Source organism: Pseudonaja textilis, chromosome 2 (genome assembly GCF_049901715.1).
Source record: "Pseudonaja textilis isolate UNSWEBS1 chromosome 2, rPseTex1.2, whole genome shotgun sequence".
NCBI classification, from domain to species: Eukaryota; Metazoa; Chordata; class Lepidosauria; order Squamata; family Elapidae; genus Pseudonaja; species Pseudonaja textilis.
In genome coordinates this window covers 236,788,269-236,815,847 of record NC_141991.1, presented here as the reverse complement: position 1 = coordinate 236,815,847, position 27,579 = coordinate 236,788,269, and the positions used below count along the sequence as shown (strand labels likewise).

General features: G+C 39.0%; 1 protein-coding gene across 6 annotated transcripts in view; it reads right to left on the bottom strand.

Moving 5' to 3' along the window:
• Nucleotides 1-3,334: 3,334 nt before the first annotated feature.
• Nucleotides 3,335-27,579, bottom strand: part of DAB2 (DAB adaptor protein 2) — a 46,411-nt gene continuing 22,166 nt past the window's right edge. The window contains exons 2-15 of one of the 6 annotated variants that reach the window (XM_026715951.2): nucleotides 23,767-23,969; nucleotides 22,313-22,452; nucleotides 21,380-21,478; nucleotides 20,277-20,408; nucleotides 19,633-19,716; nucleotides 17,779-17,802; nucleotides 17,641-17,688; nucleotides 17,339-17,401; nucleotides 15,436-16,065; nucleotides 12,302-12,458; nucleotides 10,599-11,129; nucleotides 8,158-8,273; nucleotides 6,296-6,373; nucleotides 3,335-4,626 (exon numbers count right to left, since the gene is read on the bottom strand). In XM_026715951.2, coding sequence (XP_026571736.1) covers nucleotides 6,305-6,373; nucleotides 8,158-8,273; nucleotides 10,599-11,129; nucleotides 12,302-12,458; nucleotides 15,436-16,065; nucleotides 17,339-17,401; nucleotides 17,641-17,688; nucleotides 17,779-17,802; nucleotides 19,633-19,716; nucleotides 20,277-20,408; nucleotides 21,380-21,478; nucleotides 22,313-22,452; nucleotides 23,767-23,869 — 2,196 coding nt within the window. In that variant the 5' untranslated portion in view covers nucleotides 23,870-23,969 and the 3' untranslated portion in view covers nucleotides 3,335-4,626; nucleotides 6,296-6,304. Of the gene's footprint in view, nucleotides 4,627-6,295; nucleotides 6,374-8,157; nucleotides 8,274-10,598; nucleotides 11,130-12,301; nucleotides 12,459-15,435; nucleotides 16,066-17,338; nucleotides 17,402-17,640; nucleotides 17,689-17,778; nucleotides 17,803-19,632; nucleotides 19,717-20,276; nucleotides 20,409-21,379; nucleotides 21,479-22,312; nucleotides 22,453-23,584; nucleotides 23,729-23,766; nucleotides 23,970-27,579 lie in introns of those variants that run through there. The other 5 variants (XM_026715966.2, XM_087927355.1, XM_087927356.1 and 2 more) reach the window with 5 other exon arrangements.

Here is a 27,579-nt window from a genome sequence, read left to right as displayed (position 1 = left end):
TGGGACAAGTTTCCCCCTCCACCCTTTTTCCCCTCCCCTCACTACCTTTTGTTCGCAATGCAAGCAATGCAAGCCTTGTATTCCCACAGGCCATGTGGGCGGCGCAGTCTTGTGTTCCTGTGCAGCCAGGATTAATTGCGTTCTCTGCGAACCACCAAAATTTTCTCACAGACCACCAGTGGTCCTCGGCCCATTGGTTGGCAACCACTGCTCTATGCACACATTATTGCCTGCACCTCTGCATCAGCTGAAGTTTCCAAACACTCTTCAAGGGCAGGCTCATAAAAGCGCACATTACAATATCCAATTGAGAGGCGACTAGGGTGTGATTGTGAGTGGAAACCCCACCCCCCAATGTAGGAACGGGTGTGATTGGCACACAATACAAAGCTGTGAATAGGCTTTCCTGTAGCCACGACTGCTACCTGCCTTTGGAGCTAGAGTTGCGAGTCCAAAAAGAAAACCAAATTGTGCACTGGGTTGGCCTGGGGCAATGCAATGCCATCCAGCATCACGGATAGCATGATCCAAGAGGTGGCAGGCCCCAAAGCCACCCAGTCTTGGCAGGGTTCAGCTCAAACTTGCCATTTCCCATCCATATCCTCATATCCTCCAGGCAGGGGTAAAATAATCACTTAATTCACCAGGGGAAGATATGTACAATTGAGTACCATTAGCAAACCAATATTTCATTTCATGGCAATGGATGAACTCACCCAGTGGCCTTGTGTGTGTGTGTGTGTGTGTGTGTGTGTGTGTGTGTGTGTGTGTGTGTGTGCCCGCGTGTGCACCTTCAGGTCAGTTTTTAACTCTTGTAGTTTTCTTGGCAAGATTTTTTTAGAAGTGTGTTTTCACCGGCTTCATTCCATGGCTGAGCAAAAATCACCCATCTGGCTTCATGCCCAAATTGGGACTAGAATCCAGTCTCTTGGTTCTAGCCTGATGTCTTAACCAAAAGTAACAGTAATAACAGATAATAAGAGACAATCAGAGTTGGAAGGGACCTTGTAGGTCATCTAGCCCAACTCCCTGCCCAAGCAGGAGACCCTACACCATTTCTGACAGATGAGAGTCCAAACCTCTTCTTGAAAGTCTCCCCTGAGGAAGAAGAACCAGGGGAAAAATAACAGTCCAGTTGCCTTTTGAGAAAAAGCATCTTTGAGATTTGCTTGACCTTCTTTCCCAGGATTACTGCTTACCCTGCAAACCCCCCCTTTTAATGGGTTTGCATAACCCCCTGGACCATAAACTAAGAATACGTGCATAATTCATTCGATATATTGCTAGGCGTTTGTGTTTCACAATCTTTACCAACCTAGTCCAGGTATGGGAGCTGCTGTAGGAGGATTGGTTTTGAAGAGGTCTAATATGACACAACAGTTAACCTTTCAGTGTATCAGAGTTAGCTCACCTGAGCTTTCAGTTCTGCAACCCAGTCCATCACTTTTGCTTTTAAAATCATGTAAGGAACTCAAATAGTACCCAGATTCTAGTCCCAAAGGTGCTTTTTTTTTTTCCCAAGAGGCAACTGGACTTTCTGGTTTTTCTTTGAAGATGTTTCACTTCTCAGCCGAGAAACTTCTTGGATGAGAAGCAAAATGTCTTCAAAGAAAAACCAAAAAGTCCAGTTGCCTCTTGGGGAAAAAAAAAAAGCACCTTCATGACCGAGAATCTCCATAGACATTTAGCAATATCCAGATTCTTATTGCTGATGTATTATTTGGGTCTCAGAGCAACCTTAGAAGATATCAATATATCATCCCATTTCATTTCTTATCACAGCCTTTGCCTTAATAGGAAGATGGTCCACGAATTTTTGGAACTAGGCATTTTGTTCCCACCTTTATTTGCCTACTGCAATATGTATTTGCCCATGTATTTTCTTTCACTGAAATTTCTAGGTCATCTGAACCAATAGCAAAAATAATCTCAGCAATTGTTTTCTCTGTATAAATTCAGCTTTCAGTTGTGCTCTGCTCCTCTTTTTGCATTACTGACTCTTTCTTTATACTCCATGGTTGCCCTGTTGAATATAATCTTCCAACAGCCATTGCAAAAGCCTTATTAACCTTAATTCCATACATATCCGTATGGATATTCCATACAATTTTCCTTTTTTTAAAACAAAAGTTTCTCACACACACACACACACACACACACACACACACACACCTTAGCACAAGGGTCTTCACATAACTTGGCAAGTTTAAGACTTGTGGATTCTACTTCCAGAATTTCTGAGGTAACATGACTGGAGGAGGAATTCTGGGAGTTAAAGTCCACAAGTCTTAAAGCTGTCAAGTTTGGACCCCTGCCCTAGTTCAGACTTTTCTATGCAACCTTGCCCATTACCAATGCATACTAGGAACTATCAAAGGAGAGTGGAATACTGTTCATGGCTGGTCAAGTTTGCCTATCCATTATCAGTGCCTTGATAGTGCAGGGGTTAAGTGCACTATTGCAGGCAAACTCTGCCCACAGCCTGGAGTTCGAGGTTGACTCAGCCTTTCATCCTCCTGAGGTCAGTAAAATGAAGGCTGAGATTGTTGGGGGCAACATGCAAATAGTGCCGACACTGTAAGCCATGCAGAGTGTGCTGTAAAGCACCATGGGATTGCTATAGAAGTATAAGACTATTATGTCCAAATAGGCTTTATTTGCTCCATGAGTGTGATGAGATAAGCACCTGCAGCAGCAAAAGGGGACGATTCAGAGTTTTCCCAGAAAGAGCCTGGATCAAAAGATTAAGCAGTCCTGAGCTGGAAGGAAGGTGGTGGGGAGTGGGAGGAAGGTTCATATCTAGAATCAGGTTAACTTTAGTTTGGCAAGATTCTGTCTATTAGGTGTAAGTCAATAAAGGATTGGACTTGTTTGGATCGTCTCATCTCAGAGCTTGGGCCTTACATCAATCTTGCCAACCTATTCCGTCTCTCTCCCATCTAGCTCAGGACTATGCAGTGTCTTGAACACTCTCGCTGGGAAAGCTCTGAGTTGACCAAATCCTCCCCTTCTGCTACTGCTGCAGGTGCACATTCTATAAGTCTAAGTGCTATTGCTAAGTGCTGTCTAAGACTACGTAGCTGCTTGGTTAGTAAAAGTATAAGCACTCAAGAGGGGATACCCTCATTTTCAACTCTTTGGTTATTTTGTACTGTAAATTAATTTATACAAAACGTCGAGTTACATACCAACTCACTGGATCAATAGCACCATCATCTGGCATTCAGTGGCTGCTTACATTTTAGAGAAATTAAAAATCCCAGTTTCATTAAATTGTTCTACTCAACAGGCGTTTATCTGATCACTAAACTGAAATTAGTCCAACAGGCAGGTGTTCTTCCATACACAAGTAAAGAAAATATTTAATCATCAAACATTTCCTCTGAGTGCCAATTTGAAATGAAGTTACATGTAATTGCCAGAACACCCGAGTACTTTTTACAGTGTAACACAGTCCAGAAGAAAGTTCTATTTTTTCAGTCTTACATGGAGAACTTTGTATTACAGGAATGTGCAATAGAGTTATTATACAGAGCTGGATCACTAGATACTTGGTATTTTTTAGGAAGTAGATCACCATGTTGCATTCACCTAAAAATTTAAACATCGACACCATTTCAAGTTTATATTGGTAACTGCTGTACTGGAGAGACATCTGGCTGTTAATAGTTTTGTACAACTTATTATTAAACTTATTGTTTAAAGAGTGAATCATCAGCCTCTAGCCATATCATAATTGACACGAATATCATTTTGTTCAGACTAGTTGTTCAAAGTACAATTGCTTTCCAGTTTAATAACTTAGAACTCACTTATTTTTGCATCTACCCTTTTTTTCAGCACTGATTCCAAAATTGAGAATCTTATCAGAGATCAATCCATAACAAAATATTTTCTAGGAAAACAGCATTTGATATCCTGGACAAGATACCCTCAAAGATGTTTCAATTTGCATAATTTAGAGCTAGCAATTGCGTTTTTAGAACTCACCAGTTAGGATAAAATACAATATTTGCCCATTTCATAATTTAAATATTCTTTCACCTTAACATCTGGGTGGGCCATACATAGAGTGCTAGAAGGGTTTTTTTTTAAATTCTAATAATATTAGTAGGAAAACTCTACAATAGCACTTGACTGTTTTATTTTGTTCTTGGCAACTCAGTGCTGCTGACATCATGGTCTTCCCTTGTGCAGAAGTGAGTACAAATCTGTGTGTCTTTGTCCATAAAGAACCATTAATTTCTCTTTGTTTTTCACTTTTAGTGCTTCTAAGCATTGATGAGAACAGAAAGTGAGGAAATAAGAGACACCATAGAGTGTTTTCTTCCATCCACATGGGCTGAAAATTACCAGCAGTTCCAGTTTGGTCTCAAGCAAATTGCTTCCTTGGCTTAAGAAGTTCCAAGGTCTTTTGAATGAATCCAAAAGTTGAAGAATGAGGCAGATAATGCAGACTGAAGACGGTAAGCTCGATGTCCAGTTAGTTCCTTGTATCTGTTTGACCCAACAATCCAGTTATAGTTTTGCCAATAACACCCACTTGTGGTGAAGAGAAATGAGATGGACCATAAGCATCTCAGAGCTGCATTCCATAACACTTGTTTTCTTTTCACGTTTGGTGGGCTGTGGGAAACAAATTTTGTTTAAAAGGTGATTACCTGGATGTATATACAAGTATTGCTTTTGTTTTATTTAACTGTGGAGTACTTTAGAATGGCATTGAAGAATATAATGCCTATGAATGTCTGTGTCAGGACTCCAACAAATCCACCCCCATTCAAATCGTAAGTCTCTAGCCGCATCTCTTGGAGAAAAAAAAATGATTTATGAGAAGTGGCCATGTTGGCATTAGCTGGTTACAGCCGATACTAAAATACATAATTCATTTCCCCCTTGACCCTGGTCTTTCCCCCATCTCCTGAATGTTTATTCTCCAATGGGACACATCCATAGCCAAGAGTCATTAATCATGCCCTCCAGTAATATTATGCTCCAACAACTTTGGGTTGCCGGGGCGATTATTTAAGCACTTGAGGAATGCACTGTTTTCCCCCACTCTCTTTCTGCTGGCAGCTAAAAAGAGCAAAGGGGTGTCTTTTTAGCTGACAGTCTGGATATCCCACTGTATCCAAATAATATTTGCAACATGTATTAATTAAATAAGATATAGCAGTCATGTGAAATTGCCAAATCTGAAATAAAATTTCATAAATTTTCAAAGGAGAACACTGAAATTTAGAAATCTTACGTAAGAGAATCTTATATTCTCACACGAGCACACACAATTTTAGTTATTTTTAATTGTTTCAATTTCAGGAGGCTCCCACTGCCATCAGGCAAAAGACCATGTTGATACATCAGGCCCTAAAATGTTGCTGACTGTTCAGTTGAGTTCAGTTTTTCAAAAGATAAATAGGATTGTCTTAACATTAAGTAAATTAAATATAGCAATTTAAATTAAATACATTATTAAAATACATTAAGTACATTAAATCTTGGTGTGCTGATGTTAACCCTAGGAATAACAGCCCTGTTTCTGCTTATTCCATAGCTGAATGTTGTGCCAGCATGTGGTTTAACAGCACCCACACCCAAATGATGTCCAACTCTGCCAGACAATGCGTATCATTTCTGGCACATTGCAGCTCACTCCCATGCACTGGTTACCAGTACTTAGCAATATTATACCTCCCCACATTAGAAGACATCAAATTCTTGGTCGGCTGAGGTCAAGAAAGCTGAACAACAAGGCCTTCCCTATTCACCAGGACAATGCACAGCCCATCACAAGAATTAAATAGGCCAGCATAATAAACAGCTATTCATGTAACCTCTACCCAATTTAATCCCTGAGAATGCCTGGAGACAGGAATGGTCCAAGAAACCTTCTTGTGGCCTGACCATTAATGATCCCTCTACCAAGCCACCTGATTTTGACCCGTCTCCCTCCCTCTTTGGATGAAATTGAACTGAATTAGGTAGGATACTGGAAGAAGTGCCTCTTCCCTGTATCAGTGGGAATGGAAAGATTGCCTTCATAGTGATTGTAGTGCAAGCAATTAATCATATTGTGCAAGATTTCCCAGGATGTGCATTCTTAGGTTTCCTAGAAGATCTGCACAAAGCAATGCCAGAGCAGATTTCCTGGATATCTGAACTGGACATCTCATTATGAGGCCACTGCCTTTTCCCCATGTATATAATTATGTGGATTGTGTTTATACATTTACTTCTCTTCTGTCATGTTCTAATCATTTGCTAAAAAGTAATAACTACATTAAATATCACTTACCAACCTAATTTATGCAAATGGATTTCCAAAAGGATCATTACAAGGAACAGAAGACAATTGTGGTTGTTGAGCTGTAATCTGGAGAAAAGGAAAAAGAAAACTTTTGCCATGATTTGAAGATATTTTTGCAGACAAACTTTTTCCAAGCCAAAGGTACATGAAGACTCCTACATTTTTAGAACTTTTCGACACACAGAAGCAAACTAAGTACTACTTTTCTAGCAACTAATGTTTTAATTATATATTACTCAGGGGAAAACTAAGCATAATAATTACATGTTAGAAAATCGAGATGTAGATTTCTTACAAAAATGAAAGACAAGCAACACAGTTCAGTTTAGGCATTTGAGCACCTTGAAAAACTGCAGGATATGGAGGACTTCAAAGTATTTGCCGCAGTGGCTTGGTCTCTTCAGACCCCAAACTTGTCCAGTTTAATGGGTCATTTAGTGCAGCATTAAGTCTATATAGTCTACCCACATCTAGCTGAATATACCCAACTTATTAGCTGTGGATCAAAGGTAGCCTAAGAATTATTCATATATCTAAAATCCTCCCCAAAAAGCCTTTCCTGAATCTTGTCTCATTAAAAGTATCTGTAGCATTTTCCAATATCAGTCTATTAGATACTAGCCATAAGTATGAGCTGTATTTTTCCACCCATCCGTCAGCTACTGAGTTTCTCCTACAAGACCAGCCGATACAGAAAAACGTTGTGTTTGATTATGTAACTAAATCTGGCTTGAAAAATGTGGTGGGCCATCCTTTGATTAACACTAAAGTCTAGATAGATAGATAGATAGATAGATAGATAGATAGATAGATAGATAGATAGAAAGAAAGAAAGAAAGAAAGAAAGAAAGAAAGAAAGAAAGAAAGAAAGAAAGAAAGAAAGAAAGAAAGTTCCTTTCTCCATAAAGCATTGCTACTGTGAATCAGAACTTTGTTTTTAAGGTACTATGAAGAACATTCAGATTAAAGTCTTTCTACTTTAATGGGAACTCCCATTCTGGCTCCTCCCAATTAGAGGCCACAGTTTTGTTATTCAGTTTAACAACTGATAGGAGCTCTTTCAACTCAAAAGAAAACACTGGATCCTAGCCAGGGGTGGGATTCAAATGTTTTAACAACTGGTTCTGTGGGTGTGGCTTAGTTGGTGGGCATGGCTTGGTGGTCATGTGACTGGGTGGACATGGCTTGGTGATCATGTTATTGGCTGGGCGTGGCCAACTCAACATCACTCACATCGAGGCACACATCTCCTCGCCTGGCCTCAGGTGACTGTGGGGATGCTGCAACAGTCATAAGTGTGAAAAATGGTCATAAGTCACTTTTTTCAGTGCCATTGTAACTTTGAATGGTCACTCCACACAAGCAAAGTACCAGCAAAGGAGGGGAAAAAACCTCCAGAGAAGTTCCTGAGACAGGAAGTCTAGTCCTGCCAAGAATGTAATAAGGGTTAACGGAGAGGCAATTTCTGTAAGCAACACCAGAATGTTTCCTTCCTGCCTTCCTTACAGGATTAGGGCAGTAATTTCTTCTAACCGGTTCTCTGAACTGCTTAGAATGATAACAACCGGTTCTAGCGAATAGGTATGAACTGGTAGAATCCCACCCCTGATCCTAGCTATATGTAACATTTCTTTTTTTCTTTTTTTTCTTTTCACACAACATTCTAAACTAGGCTAACATGGATTTTGTGGTTTAACTTTTTATGGCAATCCAGCCATTGTCTTAAAATTTGTGTGAACTGGACCACTGAGTTAAGCCACAAAGTTTTTATGTTCATGTTTTTTTTCCCTTAGCCCACAATTAAGCCATATTATCAGTCACTGAATGTAAAAGGGAGTCTGGATACTTACTAGACCTTGTGAGGGAGCAGCAAAAGGATCCATCTTGAAAGGATTTTCAAAGCGGTCTTCAGCAGGCTTGGAAATAAGCGGGGAAGCATTTTGTCTCAGAACAGGCTTTGCAGGCCCTATGTTGAACAAAAGAACACTCTTCTAAGATATCCAAATCTCTCTCTATAAAAGCGAAATACCACTCACTCATCATCGCCAAATCTCCAGAACCGTAAAGCCTACAAACTTGAAATTTGTCATATATGTTCCTCTTGGCTTCTAGGGGCTCACTAAGAAAAGATTTTTTGAAATGACCATCAGATCATTAATATTTCATATATTATTATTAACATGCTCTGATGCTAAGGAGTTCTACTCCCCCTTCCCACCTGAAAAGAAATCTGTTCCAAATGCAAAACACAAGCAGAGGAGTTTCAGTTTCAGTTTCACAGCAGCAACCAGCTTTAGTACAGAACAGTTGAGCTAAACTATGCCCAGGCTCCTTGCTGTCTCCTCCTTGCTCACACAGCAAATACCGCTTCACTTTCCAAACAGCCTTCAACTCTCGCACACTGACAGGATGCTAACCAGATGAATATCGATGGATGCTGGTAGGCAGAGGCACAATTTTTCTTTCCTTATTTTCCTCCCCCAAAACTAAGCCCAATCACATAGTTTCGTAGCAAAGCACAGGTATAGAGCTAGTTACATTATAAAAGGTTCTCCAAGATGTTTATTATAGAGCAAAGAAGTACATGTTTGGCATCAAACATGAACGTCACAGGAAACAGCACCCAAATTGAGGATACGTACACTAGAATACAAGTGTTTCTGCAAGCTCCATGTCAAGACTAACTAAGAAACCAACATCACATGCACGATCCCTGGATTTCATGCAATCAACACAAATCAACATTGGATTCAGGGACCTTGTTGTTTTACACAGTATTAGTATAAGTCCTTCAAGTTAGTCCAGACAGGAAACCAAAATAACACCACATTTCTCCTCTCCCTTGCCTTTCCTTAGGGAACTAGGGAGGACCTCTTGAATTTGAATTTTTACCTTTATTGTCATTGCATTCCATGAATACAATGAAATTGAAAGCTACTCCAGCACAGTGCCCCAAACACCACATCACAATCATGCCACAAGTATTTAAAAATTAAAATAATTAAAGTAATAATAATTAAAACCCAGTCTAAAATCTATCTAAAACATTTAGCAAGTTAAATAGTTTAAAAATGCCACTATATATGTAGGACTAGATCACAAATGTGCTGTTTGATTCAAGACAGTTATTGCCTTGGAAAAGAAACTGTTTCTCAGTCTATTAGTCCTCATTTTAAGACACCTATAACATCTCCCTGATAGTAACAATTCAAAATATGAATGGCCAAGATGAGAACGGCCTGTGGAGATTTTTAGTGCTCTAGAGAGGAGTCTGGTCTTTGCAATCTCTTCCCAAAAAGAAAGAGAGCAACCAATGATTTTTTGTGCTGTGTTTATAACTCTCTGGAGCACTCTTCTGACATGGTTTCTCTACTCCTGTTCTTTTTATGGGCTGGGATATCCCTTTTCCGACCATTACCCTGGCTGTGGCTTTTCCTACTGTCTCCCAAGGTTATTCTCACAGTATGTTACAATTACTCTGCAACTTTTGTTTTTGACTTCCTTGAACTGGCTTATTATCATAAGCTTTTGAGAAAATTCCTGACTGACTTTCCTAGCCCGTCTCCTCCCTAAACACCATTTACTTCTACTTTTATTTGTGGAAAAATGCTCAGTGCTTTTTTTCCCAGACAGATGAAAGCATTTTAGTAGCCACTGTTGCCACCTAGGTGGGACAACTTTTGTTAACACTCCTAGCTTCATAGCCAAGGAGAAAAGTCCCAGACAGCCTTTTTTCTTTTCTTTAGCAAGCCAGGAATTCTAGAAAGGAAGATGGCTTTGTGGATGACAGAGATTTGTGCTGCCTCAGGAAAGCAGCCATGTTTCTTATTTTAACAGATCTCCTCGTGTCAAATCAAAGCTGTAATCTATTTGATTATTATTGTATCGCATTTGTTGTCAACCCAAGACAGCACATAGAACACCCTTCCTCACCTGGTAGCCAACAACTCCCAGAATTCTGAGCAGTGACTGGGGAATTCTGAGTATTGAATTCTACAATGTTTCCGTAGATTGGGAATACGGGTGTATTGTAGAGTTCTAATGCTCTCTACTGGGGTGCAGACTACCCCAGACTTACTTGAATTGAAAAGTAAAGTCAGATGTATCATATGCCACCACATACCACACTGAGTCACTTAGCTAATATAAGCGAAATGGCTTATTCAAGGCCACTCAATAAATCTATGGTCAATAAGAGGTTTGATATGGGACTAGAAGGCTACTCAATGAGACCAGCTAGCTTCCAGGTTATTGTGATCAGTCACATCTTGAGGAACCTCTATTTTGTTACCTGGTTGCTGCTGCTCTGCTCTCCTGGCAGGCACAGCGGGTAGCTTTGTCAGCTGGAAGTCTTTGAACATCTCCTTGACATCTTTTATCTCTTTGTCACCCAGAGGGTCTAAAGCAGTGAAGGCGTCGCTTTCTTTTTTCACACTGCACTCCTTCTGTGGTGCAGTTCTAGGAGGCAACTGAGGAAGAGGGCTAGTAGATGACATGGAGGACAACATAGATGGAGGGTGAGATGCCAGAGAAGGTGGAAACATGTTGATATGGAAAGGGTTCCCACTAGGAGGTGGCTGTGCCCATGCATTGGATGGAGAAACACACACAGGTTGACTCCAGGGATCAGGAGCTGGAGTCTGGCCTGGAAGTGGCTGGCCCCAACCAGGTGCTTGTTGAGGAGCACCAAAACCAAGAGATGGTGCGAATTTCACTGGCTGAGCGCTCAGAGCAGTTCCAGGAAACACTGGGGTTGGCTGACCGAAAGCCGTAGACTGGGGACCCCATGCTGGTGTTGGGGATGCTGATGTAGGCAGGCCACCTGGAAAGAATAAAATGACTCATTTAAATAAACTCATCATCGAACAACTAAAAAACACATTATCAATATGACCTCATAAATGTTGACTATAGCCTTCCCTATATTATCATCTCTATTCAATTTCCTTCCGTTTTTATCCCATCTATTTGCAAGAAGGCTTTCTCAGCAGGGTTTGCTGGAATTATTAACCCACAGTAAATTGTTTTGTAAAAACCTGGTGATTTTGCTTTGTGGACTTAAAAATTCTGAAAATCCAAGCAGAGAATATGCTGTATCATTTTGCTTTCAAGATTATATTCGCTATCATTTTACTTGGAATGCTTTCAAAGTCACTTTATTAAGCAGTACTATTTTTCCCAACTTCTAGCCTGGAAGTACAGTATATAATTATTAGGGAGTCAAGGACCTGAACTTCTCAATGAAAACAGACAACAACAACCCCTGAATGAATAAAAACAATTAATAGGACAACTCCCCAGGAGTTTAATAGCACTCCATCACATAAACATTGCAGTTTGTTGCCATTCAAACTTCTGAGGAAAGAATTCTGTGGGCCTTCCTGGCTGATGCAGAAATGAGCAAACTGCTTTTGTATAGTTCTTTTAGGGTTGTATCCAACAGTGTCCTTTATGACCAGAGGCCTTTCCAAAAATGATCATAAGGATTGATTTGCACGACATAAATGTGGAGATTCTCAGTCATCCAGGTGCTTTGACTGCAAAGAAATATAATCCTTCTCACCCCATCTCCCATTCTCTCAGAACTAATCCTTTCATTGCCCCCACCATCCTGCCAGAACCGATGAAGCTTCTTGGATGAGAATCGAAACATCGTGTTAATAATAACAGATAATCAGAGTTGGAAGGGACCTTGTAGGTCATCTAGTCCAACCCCCTGCCCAAGCAGGAGACTCTACACCATTTCTGACAAATTGGGGAGTCCAACCTCTTCTTGAAAGTCTCCCCTTGTAAGTCTCCCAGTTGCCTTTGGAAAAATAGCATCTTTGAGATTTGCTTGACCTTCTTTCTCAAGATTAGTGCTTACCCTGCAAACCCCCTTTTTAATGGATTCGCATAATACCCTGGACCATAAACTAAGAATACGTACATAATTCATTCAATATATTCAGCTAATATGTAGCTAGGCATTTGTGTTTCATGATCTTTACCAACCTAGTCCAGGTATAGGAGCTGCTGTAGGAGGATTGGTTTTGAAGAGGTCTAGTGGGTTAGTTTGTACACCAGAAGGCTGTCCTGCAGTAGTCAGAGTGTTTGTTACAGGATATCCAGGAGCAAAAATATCAGGACCAAACACGTCGCTGGCTGCATTCTAGAAAGAAACCAGAGGGAGCCTTCATTAGAAAGGCTGTTGTTTTTGCACAGGAAGTCTTCTGTTATTTGGAGTTAAGTGTTTTCAATCGTGCTTTATGCTACTAGCACCTCAATCTGCTCAGCAACATTGTGACATTCCAGCAGCAAAACCAAGCTAGAAACGTAAGGTGTGAGTGATCAACTCCCAGACAAATGCTTTCAGTTCATATTAAATAGGGTGGCATGCTTAAGAAACATCAGGTGTAGAGATGCAAAAAATTAATACAAGCCCATTCTCCTTTAATAGGGTAAAATCTTTTCTAAAAATCTGAAGAACAACAAAGGGAAATTTTGCAATGTTTACAGTTGTGGCTTGCAGAGCTTTCATGTCCAATTGCCTGTAAATGATGGTGCAACATCGACTGCCAAGAGCATTTTATTGCAAAGAACAATTCTGTGTCCTTGTGACAAATAGTCTCTCTCTAACGCAGAAGAACTGGGCTACACACAAACTGAATAAACAGCCGCAAAAGAGTGACATCTGGGGAACTAATTGCTTTTGTATATAAACTCAGAAGCATATTTTAAATATATTCCTGAAGAAATTAACATGATTAGAATTAGTTAAATGCTAGCGTTAATGCCACTGCACATCCAGTGCTGGAACAGTCAAACCAGTTTGCAATAAAATGAAAATTAATCAGTGTAAAAGCAAAGCTTTGGGACAAGGACTTGAGAAACTGAGTGAAACTATGATCCAATCAACCACAGAAACTCATGGCCAAGTGGGTCTAAGCCCAACCTAGACCCAAACCTACCTCTCGGGTGGCATGTGGTCAGCTCTTATAGGAAAAGATGCTTTCCACATTTAATAAAGAAATAAACCCCTTAATGAAAAATTCATTAATTTCAGATCACATGGACAGGCTCAACCATAGTCTCAACTGGCAAAACTGTTACACTTTTAATCAAGCATGTCCAATCCATGGCCGCCTTGGATAGCTAATAACTTGCAGCCCCCCAAGTTCGCAAACTTTTAACATTATTATGTGATTTATATATATTTATTATATTATATACTTCATATGTGGCCCAAAACAATTCCTCTTCATTCAGTATGACCCAGGCAGGTCAAAAGGATGGATACCCATGCTTTATATCAAACCCAGTTGGAAAATACTAAGGAATTCTTGTAGGCTTGGCAAATCAATCATCAGTAGAGAAATGGAGATAAACTGCATTCAGTTCAAAACAAAGAGTAAAAAAATCCAAGAAGGAAACAAACAACCTAGAACATATTTCTTCCAGCAGCTAACAACACTCAGGTAAGCAGCAATCAACACCAGGCATACAATTAAGCAGAAAACAATACTCTTATCAAAGAACCACCAAGGAGGAAAGTAATCTCCCACCAAAATTGGCAGGGGAAGCTGTTATAAACAGATAACAAACTTCACATTTACTCACACTGATGACATTACTTAATTGGGTAATGCAATGTATACAAGGAAACAACCAAGCTCAGAGAGCACAAAGATGTCCATAGTTCAAACCAGAGTTACATATTTATACATTTTTTTTCTATTGGAAATAAGTCCCAGTAGCACCTTTGGCCAACTTAAGCCAACTCATCAGTCGCACAATAAGGTATGTTTTGTCTGCTCAAATCCAACATCCAACAGAAGTCTAATGGTGACAGACTTGGTCAATAAGACTTTTTTCCTGGGAGACAAAAGTGTGGAACTTTGTATCTCAGAACTTCAGCAGGCTGTATGTTGCAATGTTTTATTTTAACACAAAATGTTTTGCTCCAACAAGATTTTGTTTTATTGAACTGACTCTAGTACAATTTTTTATCCCTTAGTAGTTAACGCTAAAACTTACATTTTTAAGATAGGCTTTTAACTGGGGTATACCCTGACTGATCTGATTCTGAGTCCAAAATCCAAAGCATAATCATTAGAATGGGAAAAAAAGCTAACTTCAGTCTGTCAATCAACCTATCTTTCCAAATAAAGAATGGGATAAGTTTGCACGTACAATTCCTTCCTCAAATATCAATTATACTTAATTTCAGATAGGTACACGCAGAGTGTATAAGCAAATATCCAGATTCAGGGAAGCTCATTCTGCACTTCCTCTGCAAACAGGTCTTCATTTATTTTAATTTTGGTTTTATCATCTTATCTCTGCTTTTTATTGGGCAGAGAAAAATCAGGTATGAGGTGAATCAGTTTTGGTTTTGCAGATTGCAAGTTTTTGCAGACTCGGTTGTACTCCTTGTACCTCCAATCCATAATACCTGTATCTGTGCTGCTTTTGCCTCACAGAGCTTCAAAAATCAGTCTAAAGCAGCCTGTATTGATGGTATTCAACCAAATTTCATGCACATTCCTAGTTTTAATCACCTGCCCCATCCTCATACATGTCTTCTTAAAAAAATGAAAATGCTACATTCCTGAAAAGTCTTTCGGTCCAAGCCTATAGTTGAGATGGTTCTCGTTAGTACTAGACTGCTGGGGTCTATTGTTCTTGCAGCACTAATTAAGACAAGGTGTGGCCTTCAGGGGGATTATCTTGCAGTAGTTTCACTTTATATGAGAAAACCAAGGTTGTTTATGTATCTCCTTGACTTCACTTCCAGACCTTTGAGGTCTACTGTACATGGTTGATCATCCCATACCAGAACTATACAAAGAAAATATTGTGTTTCTTCCAAAACAATACGCTTAAGGCATGCAATAGCTAGTTCCGAGTGTCTTACTTACCCAAGATACAAATACATGGCAGCGTTAGGAGAAAGAAAGCAAGGTTAGGAAAGGATGATTCTACAGTGAAAAAAATTAAGTTCACAGTGGCTGCAGCATTTAGAGAGTGAAGGTAAGGAAAGCTTTTCTTGCCAGCAGAGCTTTCAGGAAGAGAGGGAAAGAGTTTCCTTCACCTACTCCAAGTAGAAAACATGCATATTACCACTTTGTGCATGCCCCAACGTTCACCTGAACAGTCCTCCTTCCTCTTCCTGGCTTTGTACTTTGTGGAGGTGGGCTAATCGTGATGGAGTCTTGTGGCATTGACAGGTGGCTGCTATCAGAGTCTAGCCGTAACCCATTCTGCACAGGCGTTCCTTTGGGACAGCTTTCTGCAAAGACACTCAAGGGGGATTTGGCCACGAAACCATTCTGTTCTCTCTCCGGCACCCCTTCAGATGTCTTCACTGCTAAATGTGCCGATTTACTTTCAAGCAGCCATTGGCTGGCCAGCATTTCCTGCTTGCTAGTCCGGTTGGAAATCTGATCAAACTCTTTCCCAAAGTAGTCTACGTCCCCATTCACACCACTGTTCTCCATCTTCTGACTGGAAGGTTTTAAAGAAGAATCAAGGGGAGGAGGGGGTGCCAATTGGTCAGCTTGTGTGAAAGGGTCATCGCAGAAAGGGTCAGGACTGGGGGTAGGGAAGAAGCTGAGGTTTGCAGAAAAAGCATTTTCAGGCAAGAAAGGCGGCTGTAGCTTTGGCAATGGCAGGGAAGGCGTGATGTCGTTCAAGAAAAGGTCCTCCCCTTTGAGAGAAGTTGGAGGGGCCTCAATCTCAGAGTTTAAATCCACTAACAGGATCTCTTTTTCCTCCTCCTGTTAGGTTTGGGAAAGAAGACAGATTAGCATGTGAGCAAGTAGTCTCATGAGCTCTTGATTTAAAAAAAATGATAAGCAAGCAGATTTGAAATGGATTTTTTTTTTTTTTTTTAAGAAATGTGCGTCTGTGACAGAAAGGCATTTTGCTGCTCCTTTTTCTTTTTAACCATCACCCTACTGTGAAGTTATTGAGCCAGCTGTTCAATCTCGGTTGGGATTTATAATGGATAATACTACATCAAGCCAATCAGCTGGGAACAAGCCTGTATAATCCCCTGTTTTATTTATTTATTGAATGATCACGTTTATAAGGCCATCCATCTCACAAAAAGTGTTTATGGACAGCACACAACAATTCACTAAAATAATAAATATACGAAAAAGCAGTCGTGATATCAACCGTTTCGTTAATTCTCTAACCACAATTTTTGTTTTTTTCAATGACTTAAGCTTAAACATCAGAGTAGGCCTCATTTATAGTTAGCATGAGCTAGAAGCAAAATAGCTAGAAACAAAATTAGACAGACTTTAAATTCTAATTCATTCTAACAAGAATCGATGACTCTTCCAAATACAGACAGTAGACTGAGCCACCAAAAAGCCATAGTTTATAACAAGGAGCCTTGGGTTTAGGTTGCTGAATGCCTTTTCACATTCATCAACTGAATTGGCTTTGTGTGTTTTGAAAACATTCCTACTGGAGACCACGATTATCCATACCTGATTATGAAACGATAGTAGGAGGAGGAAGCTATAAGGGCTTCTATCAAAATAGCCCTAAATATACGGTGTTGGATGTCATGATGACTTGGTCATAGCAGTGTTTGATCAAGAGCTTTCCAAATTCTAGCTAATTATCAAATCAAGTGCATTAAGGTACTTTCTTCAAATAAACTCTGCTAAATGTTTCCGTATCTCTTCCCCCAAACTTCTTTCTTTATACTCATTTATTATAATCTTCTGGGCTGCAACGTGTTTCTGTACTAAAGTTATCATTATTCATCAAGCCAGCCAAAGCTATGCAAAGATACTTTATGGGAACTCAGTTTATGCTAGGTATTCTTCCTTAGATCCTTATATACAAAGCAATAATCAGCCTCTGGCATCCATCAATAGCACAATCTGCAGTTCGTTCAAGGTCTCTCCATCAAGATCCTTTGAACAGAGGACATCTATAGAGAATCACTTCATCATCCAGGAATGATAGAACATTCAAGAGGACTTTCAAAAAATTTCCTGATTTTGGAGGCGGTAATCATTTACTACTCACTGTGGGACTGTTGAGGTCAGGAGGAGTAGACATGTCTCCAAATAGATCCATCTGGTCGACACCCTAAAATACAAAGTTTGTAAAAGTTAGGATTCCACACTTCAATCTATAAGTCACTCAAATCCAAACAACAGCAGACACAGGAATGCTGGAAAAAAACCAAGCTGTTGTTGCATTAAGCTATGAGACAAGGTAGCTATACCAGTTCAGTCAAAGTCTGTGACAATAATGCAACCGATTCTGGTTTAACCACCACTCAGAAGCCTATTAACCTGCTCTTCAAGTTAGAAAATTCTACATACCAACTTTATTTTGCCAACTTGATCAGTAGTTGCTTCATCATTACCATTCTGGAAGAAAACAAAATTAAGTCAGGTTTAAGAAATCTATCACCATGATCTCTGATATATAACTTGCCCCATAAGGCACATCTTTCTTACCTCAGTTTTACTGGCCTCTTCATTCTGAAATAATAAAAAAAACTTGCATCAAGAATATTCATGAAACGTTATTCAGTGTTTTTCAAACTTGTGGGCTCTAAACTCTGAAACATGTGGGCTTCAACTCCCAGAATTCCCCAGCCAGCATCCTGGTGTTTTAAGTTGGTTATATAGGTTTATAATCTTGATAATGGACACTACAAATGAAGAGGAGCTGGGTGTCCTGGAATGAGGAGGAGTGCTGGAATAGTAGTACCTCCTTAAAAAATCTTGGTCCGGCTGGCCCGGCTGGTAATACCTCGTAAGGGCCCCTTTCCAGGGTTACAGGAGAAGAGGGTCAACAATTTTGAAGGCAGAAGAGGGCTTTATGCCCCAACAGCAGATAAAATGGTAGAACTATCTTCTAGAAGAAGGGAAACTCTGATTTCAAACCTCCATTGCCTTATGGCTATATCTATTACTGGAAAAGGCTTCAGGAGTCAACCTTGAGGCAAAATCTGGAGCTGGAGTCGTGGAAGCAATTTGTGACTGTTTACAATCACATTCTGGTAACTCCTGCGATGCAGCTGGAACTAATCGTATCGGCTTTGCTGTTCCCTTAAACAATTTCAGTGACATGGAGAGGGGGAGATCTGCTGCTTGGGTAACAGTTTATCCTCCATATTAAATTACCCAGGCCTCGTGCTCTGGAGTGGATACTCCAGCTTTGCCTACAGCATTGAAACAACACGAGAAGTGGCAGTTACCGGTTTCATAGCATGATACCACCGTCCCTTGAGACTGAAGGATGCCAATTCATAATCTTGACTTACAAGAGTTCATTTAGTGACCAAAGTTACAGCAGCACTTGAAAAAAGTGACTTATGACTGTTTTTCAAACTTATGATCATTGTAGCATCCCCATAGGTCATGTGATCAAAATTCAGACGCTTGGAAATTGACGGACATTTATGACTGTTGCAATGTCCCAGGGGTCATATGATCTCCTTTTGCAACCTTCTGACAAGCAAAGTCAATGGGAAAGCCGGATTCACTTAACAACAGTGTTACTAAATGAACAACTACAGTGATTCACTTAACAATTGTGGCAAGAATGTCTCATAAAATGGGACAAAATTCATTTAATAAATGGCTCACTTAGCAGTACAAATTTTGGGCTCAGCTATGATAGAGGACTACTTTTATTGTTGGCACTGGTTTTATATTATCTTGTGATTGTTACTATTTGTTTAAACAGTGTTTAGTTACAAGTGTAATATACAATATAATATTAGCACCATTATCGTCAACTATTTTAAAATTAAAGGCACAGTATCTGGGTACTGTGTGTGCTTTCTAGTAACAAGCTGTGGTTGCTATTAGATATGGACAAGGGGCACTTTGGGGCTCTCCAATCAAAGAGGCCTCTCAAATTACTCCTCCATCCAGACTGGCAGCAATATTGGCCCAGCAGTGCAACAAACATTCATTCTTTGAAAAAAGAAAGCATTTTCCTAAGTGTGAATGGCAGGCTGCTAAATCAATGAGATGCCGCTTTATGGCTCTGCAGCCAATGAGAGTACTGGAAGAGTCCTAGCTCCTTCCCTCCCTTGCCACTACAGTTGACAAAAGCCACTGTTGTCAATTGAAGCACCACATGCAGGCCACCAATTAAGAGCAAAGCACCACAGCATTTATTCGCAAGCAACGTGTTCGCAAGCAAGGGCCCCTTTGAAGATACCATACAACCCTATAATTTAGTTTGAAGTTCAAGATGTAGCAAACATCAGGGAATCAACTGAAGCATTTTCCAGCTCTATATCCAATTACAAATGTAGCCTGAAACCTGCCGAGTCTACTATGAAGCAGCGTTACCTTCTTCTTATCGTCCTCTTCTTTTTTCTTCATGTTATAGATCACTTGGAAGAGATCCTTCAGATCTACAACCAGAGGTTCAGCCTAAGAAAAGAGAGCCGAGTGAGATGCATTTTCTAAAAAGCAAGCAATTCAAGGGCTTGGATTGCAAGTTCCTTAAATTGGCAGATATACAGTTTCGAGAAATATAAAGGATTGTGCTAAGCACCATCCAAGGAGAAAAGATCACTTTGGGCCTGGAGGACTAAGAGGAATTGTGTAGTACCCCAGCTGTTAATCAATTCTACAATTCTCTAGGATAATCTTTCTTGGAGATCTAAGGAGTTAAGGACCTGGGCCATAATTCTGAGCCAGAATGAAGCACATATCTTGTTTCCAAGCGTTGCTCCATTATGCATGTGCACTCTGAATCCAATAGGTAGGAATGTCATTAGTAATGATTGTCCACAGAACATCTGTATGGATAGAGCACGTTCAGGGAAAACCTGCAGCTAAGTCACAGAACTTATTTTAAACCTGAGATGGACAACCTTTTTTGACTGGGGGAAGTTGTTGCATTTCCCTTTCTTGTATTGGCAAGTGGCAGCAAGGGACAATAGCCTCCATCTATTCCAATCCTTACTCTTGCATTATTATCCTCTTACTTGTTGTGAAGTTTTGATGGCAAAGAACTGGTGCTGCCCTTCTCCCCCACAGACATAGCCAAAGGCTCGGTTGTCAGTCACATCTCGAGCAATGAAAGAGATTTTGTTGACTGGATGCTCATGTTCAATAACCTAGAATCAAACCAAGTGACATAGAAATGACCATGAATAGCATAATCCCTTGTTGAAGTAATCAGAGCTCAGGACAAGAAATTTGACAGGTTTACGTATCACGCTTAATTGTTTAACCCACTGTTTCTCAACCTTGGCCAATTTAAGAGATGTGAACTTCAACTCCCAGAATTTCTCAGACAGCATGGCTGATTGGGGAATTCTGGGAGTTGAAGTCCATACCTCTTAAAGTGGTTAACCTGTTTTCTAATCAAGACTGTTACCATTCTTGTTCACTTTAGCTGATGTTTAATAATTCCAAAACATTATTTTACTCTGATAGATAAAACACAGAGTCACATATCACTGTTTAACCTTGGTTTAGTTGGCTGTTTAAATAATACTTGACTGGGTTTATACATCTATATAAGCAAAAAGCAAACAAACTGCATCATAGTCTAACATGTAGTTTGAATTAACAGTACCCAAGATCTAGAAAGCCAAGTTCTCCTGAATAAGTCATATATGCTGATCATAGAACCAGAAACCCCAGATGAGGGGTTATGAGGGTCAAAAATATTTGATATATTAGTTTCAGTTTAGAACAAGGAGTATAGGACAAGAGGTCAGATTGAAGATGCTACAGTAGTTGCTTTTCCTTTGACCTAACAAGAATTGTGCCTCAATATTAATTCCTCATTTGCCGTTTTCAAATCAGAGCTAATCCAATTTTACATGGAGATTCATAAAGCGCAGCAAGAGTTTGTAGGCAGGTAATTTTTTTTAAAGTTAAGAATAGGATAGACTTAATCCAGATGCATAACTAGTTTCTCCATTCTAACATGCCTATTTCACTTGATTGAAGCAACTCCAGCTTCAGTTTAGACACAGTGCTCGAGTGTATTAAAGATTTAGAGTGAAAACTGGCCTTTCCTTGTAAGCAGGTAGACCTCTAAACACGATGGGACTCCCCTATCGAACACAGAACTTACCCCAGTCTTTTCATCCATGATTTTGATTCCAGCAAGAGATATGTTCACCCATACTTTCTGCTTGTGCTGTCCCTGGGAACGGGCCGCAACTGCCATTCCCTATTAATCAAAAGCCAGCATATTATATGAATCAATTAAATAAATAAAATAAATTTTAAAATGTCATTATTCAAATTGGTTCACTTCACTTTGTTTTTTTCTTCTTAAAAGAGCATGTAAAAATAGTGCTTCCATCCAAAGAAAAATGAAGCCATCAAGTTAAGAAATTGCCTCCCTTGACTGGCTGGATCCAATACATCCCTTGATTTTTGCAGATTATATTTTGCAGACTATAACTTTTCAAAAGAGAGAGTTCATTATGCTGCATCCCAATTTATCAACGTTTTTGACCTATATTAGAAAATATACAAGTCTTGAACCTTACCTCCTCTGCCCCAGTAAACAAAGCTTTCTGATGGAAAATATGAAGAAAAGGCAGAAAGCGGAATATAATTTATACAAAACTCTGAACACTCATTCTAGCAAGGTTTCCATTTTTTTTTTCCTGTGTGGAAATTCTAGATATTTTTCTCTCCTTCAAACACTTGTTTTATAAAAGTCAAAAACATGACATTTGGCCCATCTCCAAATTACGTCTGGGTCAGGTTACAATAACAAATAGTTACAAAAATTGTGGTAAATCTAGACTGGCAAGCACATCCTATCCATTGTCAATGACCCATCACCATCCCTATCAGAGTACTGATGGTCATGCCTAGTTGGGTAATGAAATGCCTACAAAAAAACCCACCAAGCTCAGAGACCACCAAGGACCTACAATCCATCATCTTCAATGCTAGAGATGGTCTTCTTAGACAAAATGCTATGTCTATGTACATAGGTATGACATATCTATAGGTTTAATAAGACTTGCAAGGAATGACTGAAACCTACCTTTAATTTCATCATTGAATCTTGGCTCATTTTGTCTCCTCTTGCTTCTGGAACATCATCAACACCAATCAATTTGGCCTTGTACTTTACCCCATCACCTTGAAATCTGGCCAAAAGGAATTCCTCTGTCTTTTCCAATCCTGAAAAGCCAGTTTAATTCATGTAAGCCCATCTGAACTCTTGCTGTGGCTATAGATAACAGAGTACAGTACGCATTTTATAACAGCCAGTGCCCCTCATCTGTGTATTGTATTTAATAAATTATTAACTCTTCTTCTGGATGCAATGAGCAGACATCCAGCATGTCTTTCTTTCGTGTTGCACTAGCCATAAATATATTTGAACTATAATTGTGTATAGAGCAGCACAAAGGGTCAATTTCTCTGAACAGAACGTTACATACACATAAAAGTTGGAAGAGCCAAGATTGGTTGGCTGACCACTTTTTAGTCAAAGAATTCTGCTACGTATGGCAAGACCATAAGATGGCAGTCTAATGCAAGATTCCAATTAGTTTGTTTTCAATTCTTAATCCTAATTTCAACTCCTACCCTCAAAATGACGCTATAGAGCACTGCACACCAGAATAACTAGATACAAGAACATTTTTTTCCTCCATGCCACCACTCTGCTAAACAAATATTTCCCTCAACACGGTCAAACTATTTGCTAAGTCTGCATTACTATTATATTACTGTTAATCCTCCCATCCTTCCTTTCACCCATTCCCTCCCACTAATAACTGTATGACTGTAACTTTGTGGCTTGTATCCTAACAATTTTTTATTGACTGTTTCCTAGTATGATTTGATCGCTTATTGTACCCTATGACTACTAAGTATTGTATCTTATGATTTGTAACTCTTGACGAATGTATCTTTTCTTTTGTGTAAACTGAGAGCATTTGTACCAAGACAAATTCCTTGTGTGTCCAATCACACTTGGCCAATAAAAAATTTGATTCGATTCAACTCAACTCTACTCTATTCTACTCACATAGATATTTAAGAGACCAATGTCATTTTTGTACCCTATAAAATATATTAAAGATTCATAAGCAACTGGACCTCCTTACCCACCAAATCTATTCATTGTAACATTGCATTTTCCAGAGTATATTTTCTGTTCTTGCATCAATTTGCAAATGCTTAACATACATTTGCCAAGAACTTTGTTGTAACTTTCACACACAGTATTTTTCCCTCCTACAATCGATCTGCAAACGATTCTTCCTACTTTCTGCTTTCCCAGTTGCTATTTACTCACAGATACCTTCATGCATTTTCTTCATCAGAGAAGTATATCCCATCATTTGGACAATCCCAAGCACCAAATTATGAGTGTGGGCTGATTCAGGTCCTCCATCCTATTTTGATCTGAACCAGGCTGCTTCCTCGTCTTTTTCCAGATGGCTTCAGAAATGATCTGCCTTTTGACTCACTTTTATACCTTACCTTTCTTTTTCTCTTTTTTGGAAGGCTGTGGTTTGAGTGGTGTTTGCTGCTGGGCAGTTGGCTGTTGACTGTTGACACTGACTGTTTCTGCGTCACTTGACATGGTTGAGAGTCCAGCTTCAATTCCAAAGACAAAGACCGGGCTTAATAATAAAACTGATCTCCAGTTCCTGGTCCTCAGAGGACAAGCATACCACTCTGACCTTCAGAAGAGAAAAAGAATTGATTTATTTCAGTGTGTGTTGCTTCAAGCGGGAAGGAGCAACTCAAGAGTGGATCTGTGCTGTTTAATGATCTCCACTTGGGAATGTAAATGTCTGATTTGGTAAACCTCCATTTTCTCTCTCTGTGTCTCTCATTAAAAGTCAACAGAAAAATGAATCAGATCTTGTTGAAAGGCAGATGAGGCCATAAACTAAACTGGATGACTTAGGTCTCTTCTATTTTCCAATTTTTTTTGTTCCAAGTTTTTACTGTTATAGCATATAAAAATTCCAATTTCAATTGAACAGTGTGTTTCTGGGTACAAATATTTTTAGGATATAATAATCAAGATGTTTACAACAATATTCATTGCATTGATGTTGATTATAGTAGTATCAATATAATAACAATATTATTTACTTAACCAATTCAACATGCCTTTCTTATATCACTGATCCTATCCATCTATGGTATTTCCCTGTATATAGCTCTTGTTTTTTTCAACTAGCCATTAATAAAATAAGTCCCAAGTCAGAAAGTATTGTTTTCCTTGATTATAAGTGTTAGCCTATCCATTTCTGCACATTCTAATCTTTTCTAAATCCCATTTTCATCAGTTGGGACTCTCTTCACATTTTCACTATTGCACAAATACAATTTGAATTGCAGTCAATACATGCAAAATCAAATATACATTCCCTCTATCATATTGATCCAGCAAAATGCCCAACAAAAATATCTGTTTTCAAGTCAATATGCTCATTTCTTCCAGCCATGCATGGATTTTTGTCCAATATTTTTTTTGCTTTTTGACATATCTACCACATATGATAATACAAGCTGAGTGTCTCGTGGGATTTCCAACATTTTGCAGACTTATCCTTAAACATCTTTGCTAATCTTGATGGCAGGAAATGCCATATATAAAACATTTTGTAAAGATTTTCTTTATACGCATTTTCCAATTTTTTTTTAAAGCTCAGCATATTTTACAACAATACTGAACTTTTTTGAATCCCGATGCCTCATGATATTCTTATCGTATGGACATTCTAGCAAGCAAAAGGCAAAGATCCCCAACCAGCAAAGAATTCAGTCCTTTCATGTGTGGCAGGATGTGGAGCTGAAACTTGTCTACTTCAAAAAAAATGCAGCTCAACTGTACCCCAGAATTAGTGGTAAAAAAAAAAAAAATCCAGATTCAGAGTTACTCTCAACAAGCTCTATAGTAGATTTTCTGGATCCATGTTCTAATTTCGGAACATGGAGCTCCAAAAAAAATCAGAAAGCTATATAAGATGCTTTATGCTGAGATAGAATATGTGTCCATCTCACTTCAGTCTTTATTAATTCTTCCAATTCTATGTCTTATTAAATATGACTTTGAATGCTAGACTTCTTTTTTGCAGGGAAAAATGATTTGTTTTTTGATTTGATGGTGATTTCATGGAACCTCAAAGCAATTGTCTTAACAACAGCATATAACTGATTGGCTGTTCCCTTTTTTCAGTATTTTGTGTTTGTTCCAGTATTGTCCACAGCCCTGACATTTTGATAACCTTCCATCCAAGTACAGATAAAGAACAACCCTGCTATTTAATTTCCAACCCCAGACAAGGTCAGATATCTCCATAATAATTACAATGGTGTTAAAAAGCTTTCTATCCTGCAATTCCCTGATAGTAACAATTAAAACACAAGATCTTGATATCATTCAATTACAAATTCATTAATAAATTACACAATCAGTTCCTTGATGTTAGAATAATTCTTAAACTGATCAGGTTAAAAGTCTAATGGACTTGATTAAATTAGGATTTAAATAGGTCCTGGTAATTATTCACACTGAAAATAAACCGGACTGTTTTCTTTTCTCCAAAGGGTTGCTCCACTCACTAAATTTATCACTGCAAGATCCAATCAAAGTTTCTGAACAATCATCTCTCCTAGTGGAAATACACATTTAGACAGATGTGTCCTAATCCCATTTATTCCATTGTTCCTACATCACGGTGAGCAGCCAGGATTGTGTTATCTAATATTTTAAATACTGTCTTCTCTTTTTTTTTTTTAAAAAAAAAAAACTGTTTCTGTACCTTTAAGTATGGTATTTGAGTTTACTATGATGTTGCAAAGTGGCTAATGGCATTATTTTATGTTCAGGAAGTAAGTGTGTGTGTGTGTGTGTGTGTGTGTGTGTGTGTACATTTTAAACTTTTCTCCTAAAGAATTTAACTTCATTTGGCTACAGAAATATATTCCAGTTGCAGGTTTTCAATGAAAACTTAATATCCGAATTGTAACTTTAAGATGCTGCAAGCTACCAGGTAATAGCTTTGTTCAGAAAGGCAGCATCCAGTAATTAAAACATAATAATGATAACAATAAATCTCCCATCATTCTACAGCCTCTCTGGTTCTCCTTGCTTCTTGATCTGAACAATTTACCTCAGAAAAAGTCTGTCATTATTATACCTTTTCCGTTGGGACAAACTGTAATATGAACATCAGACTGCAAACTAGTGGTGAAATAGTGACAAGATCAGTGTTTCTTGACAACCTTGACAACTTGGAAGATGTATAGACTTCAACTCCCAGAATTCCCTGTCCAGCCATGCTGGTTAGAGAATTCTGGGAGTTAAAAGTCTAGACATTTTCCACCTGCCAAGTTTGAGAAACACTGTACTCGACAGTCTTACACATACATACATACATACATAACTTGCATTATAATGAAGCAAAGTGCCAGAACACTACCTCATCTGTTAAAAATTTGTCAAAATATTTCAATTGCTTTTCCATCAGCAATTATTGCATCCAGAGGAATAATAAAAATAAAGACCTTCTGGCATGGGCTTAAGATAGCAAACTGTATCAGAACTTCTTGAAGATTTGACACAGATCTCATATCCCACATGTGGTCTGAAGGGAACTGGCTGACATAGGAAAGAGGGATGGGCTATCCATGAAGCCAAGATCCCCCCATTCAGTTTATTTTATGACTTCCAGAGCAACTTATCAATCAAACCAAAATATTAAGCAGCCTGCTAGATACTGTGAATTTCAAGTCTCATCATCCTCATCAAGCAATGTGGCTTCATGTGAATAGTTTCTTGGGAGCTATAATCCAAACTGCAGAGCACTAAGGTAAATTCAGACCTTAGACTAAATGATCTCTCAGAGTATATGCACCATGTAGTTTTAGAAAAACATAGTTGTACATTAAAATGATTTTTAAACATCATCCTTGTGATCTAGTATGCTCTGTTGTCTGTGAAAGTAATGCTATAAGCAAGTAATATCAACCCAGTAATTCCTTTCAACAGCTCAGGTGTTGATTTTGAATGCCAGATTAGGTGATGGCTGCCTGATCCTTATCATTCTCTAGATCGGGGTGTCAAACTCACATCATCACGGTGACATCACGTGATCTTCGGTAAACCGGGCAGGGCCAGCATGTGATGATCCAACCCATGGGCCACAAGTTTGACACTCCTGTTCTAGATGGTCATATGGGATCCTGACATTTGCTCTAAGAAGTAGCCACAGCTGAACCACTAAATCCAAAACTCACAGATGGCATCATCCTGGCCATATCTTTCTACCTTTG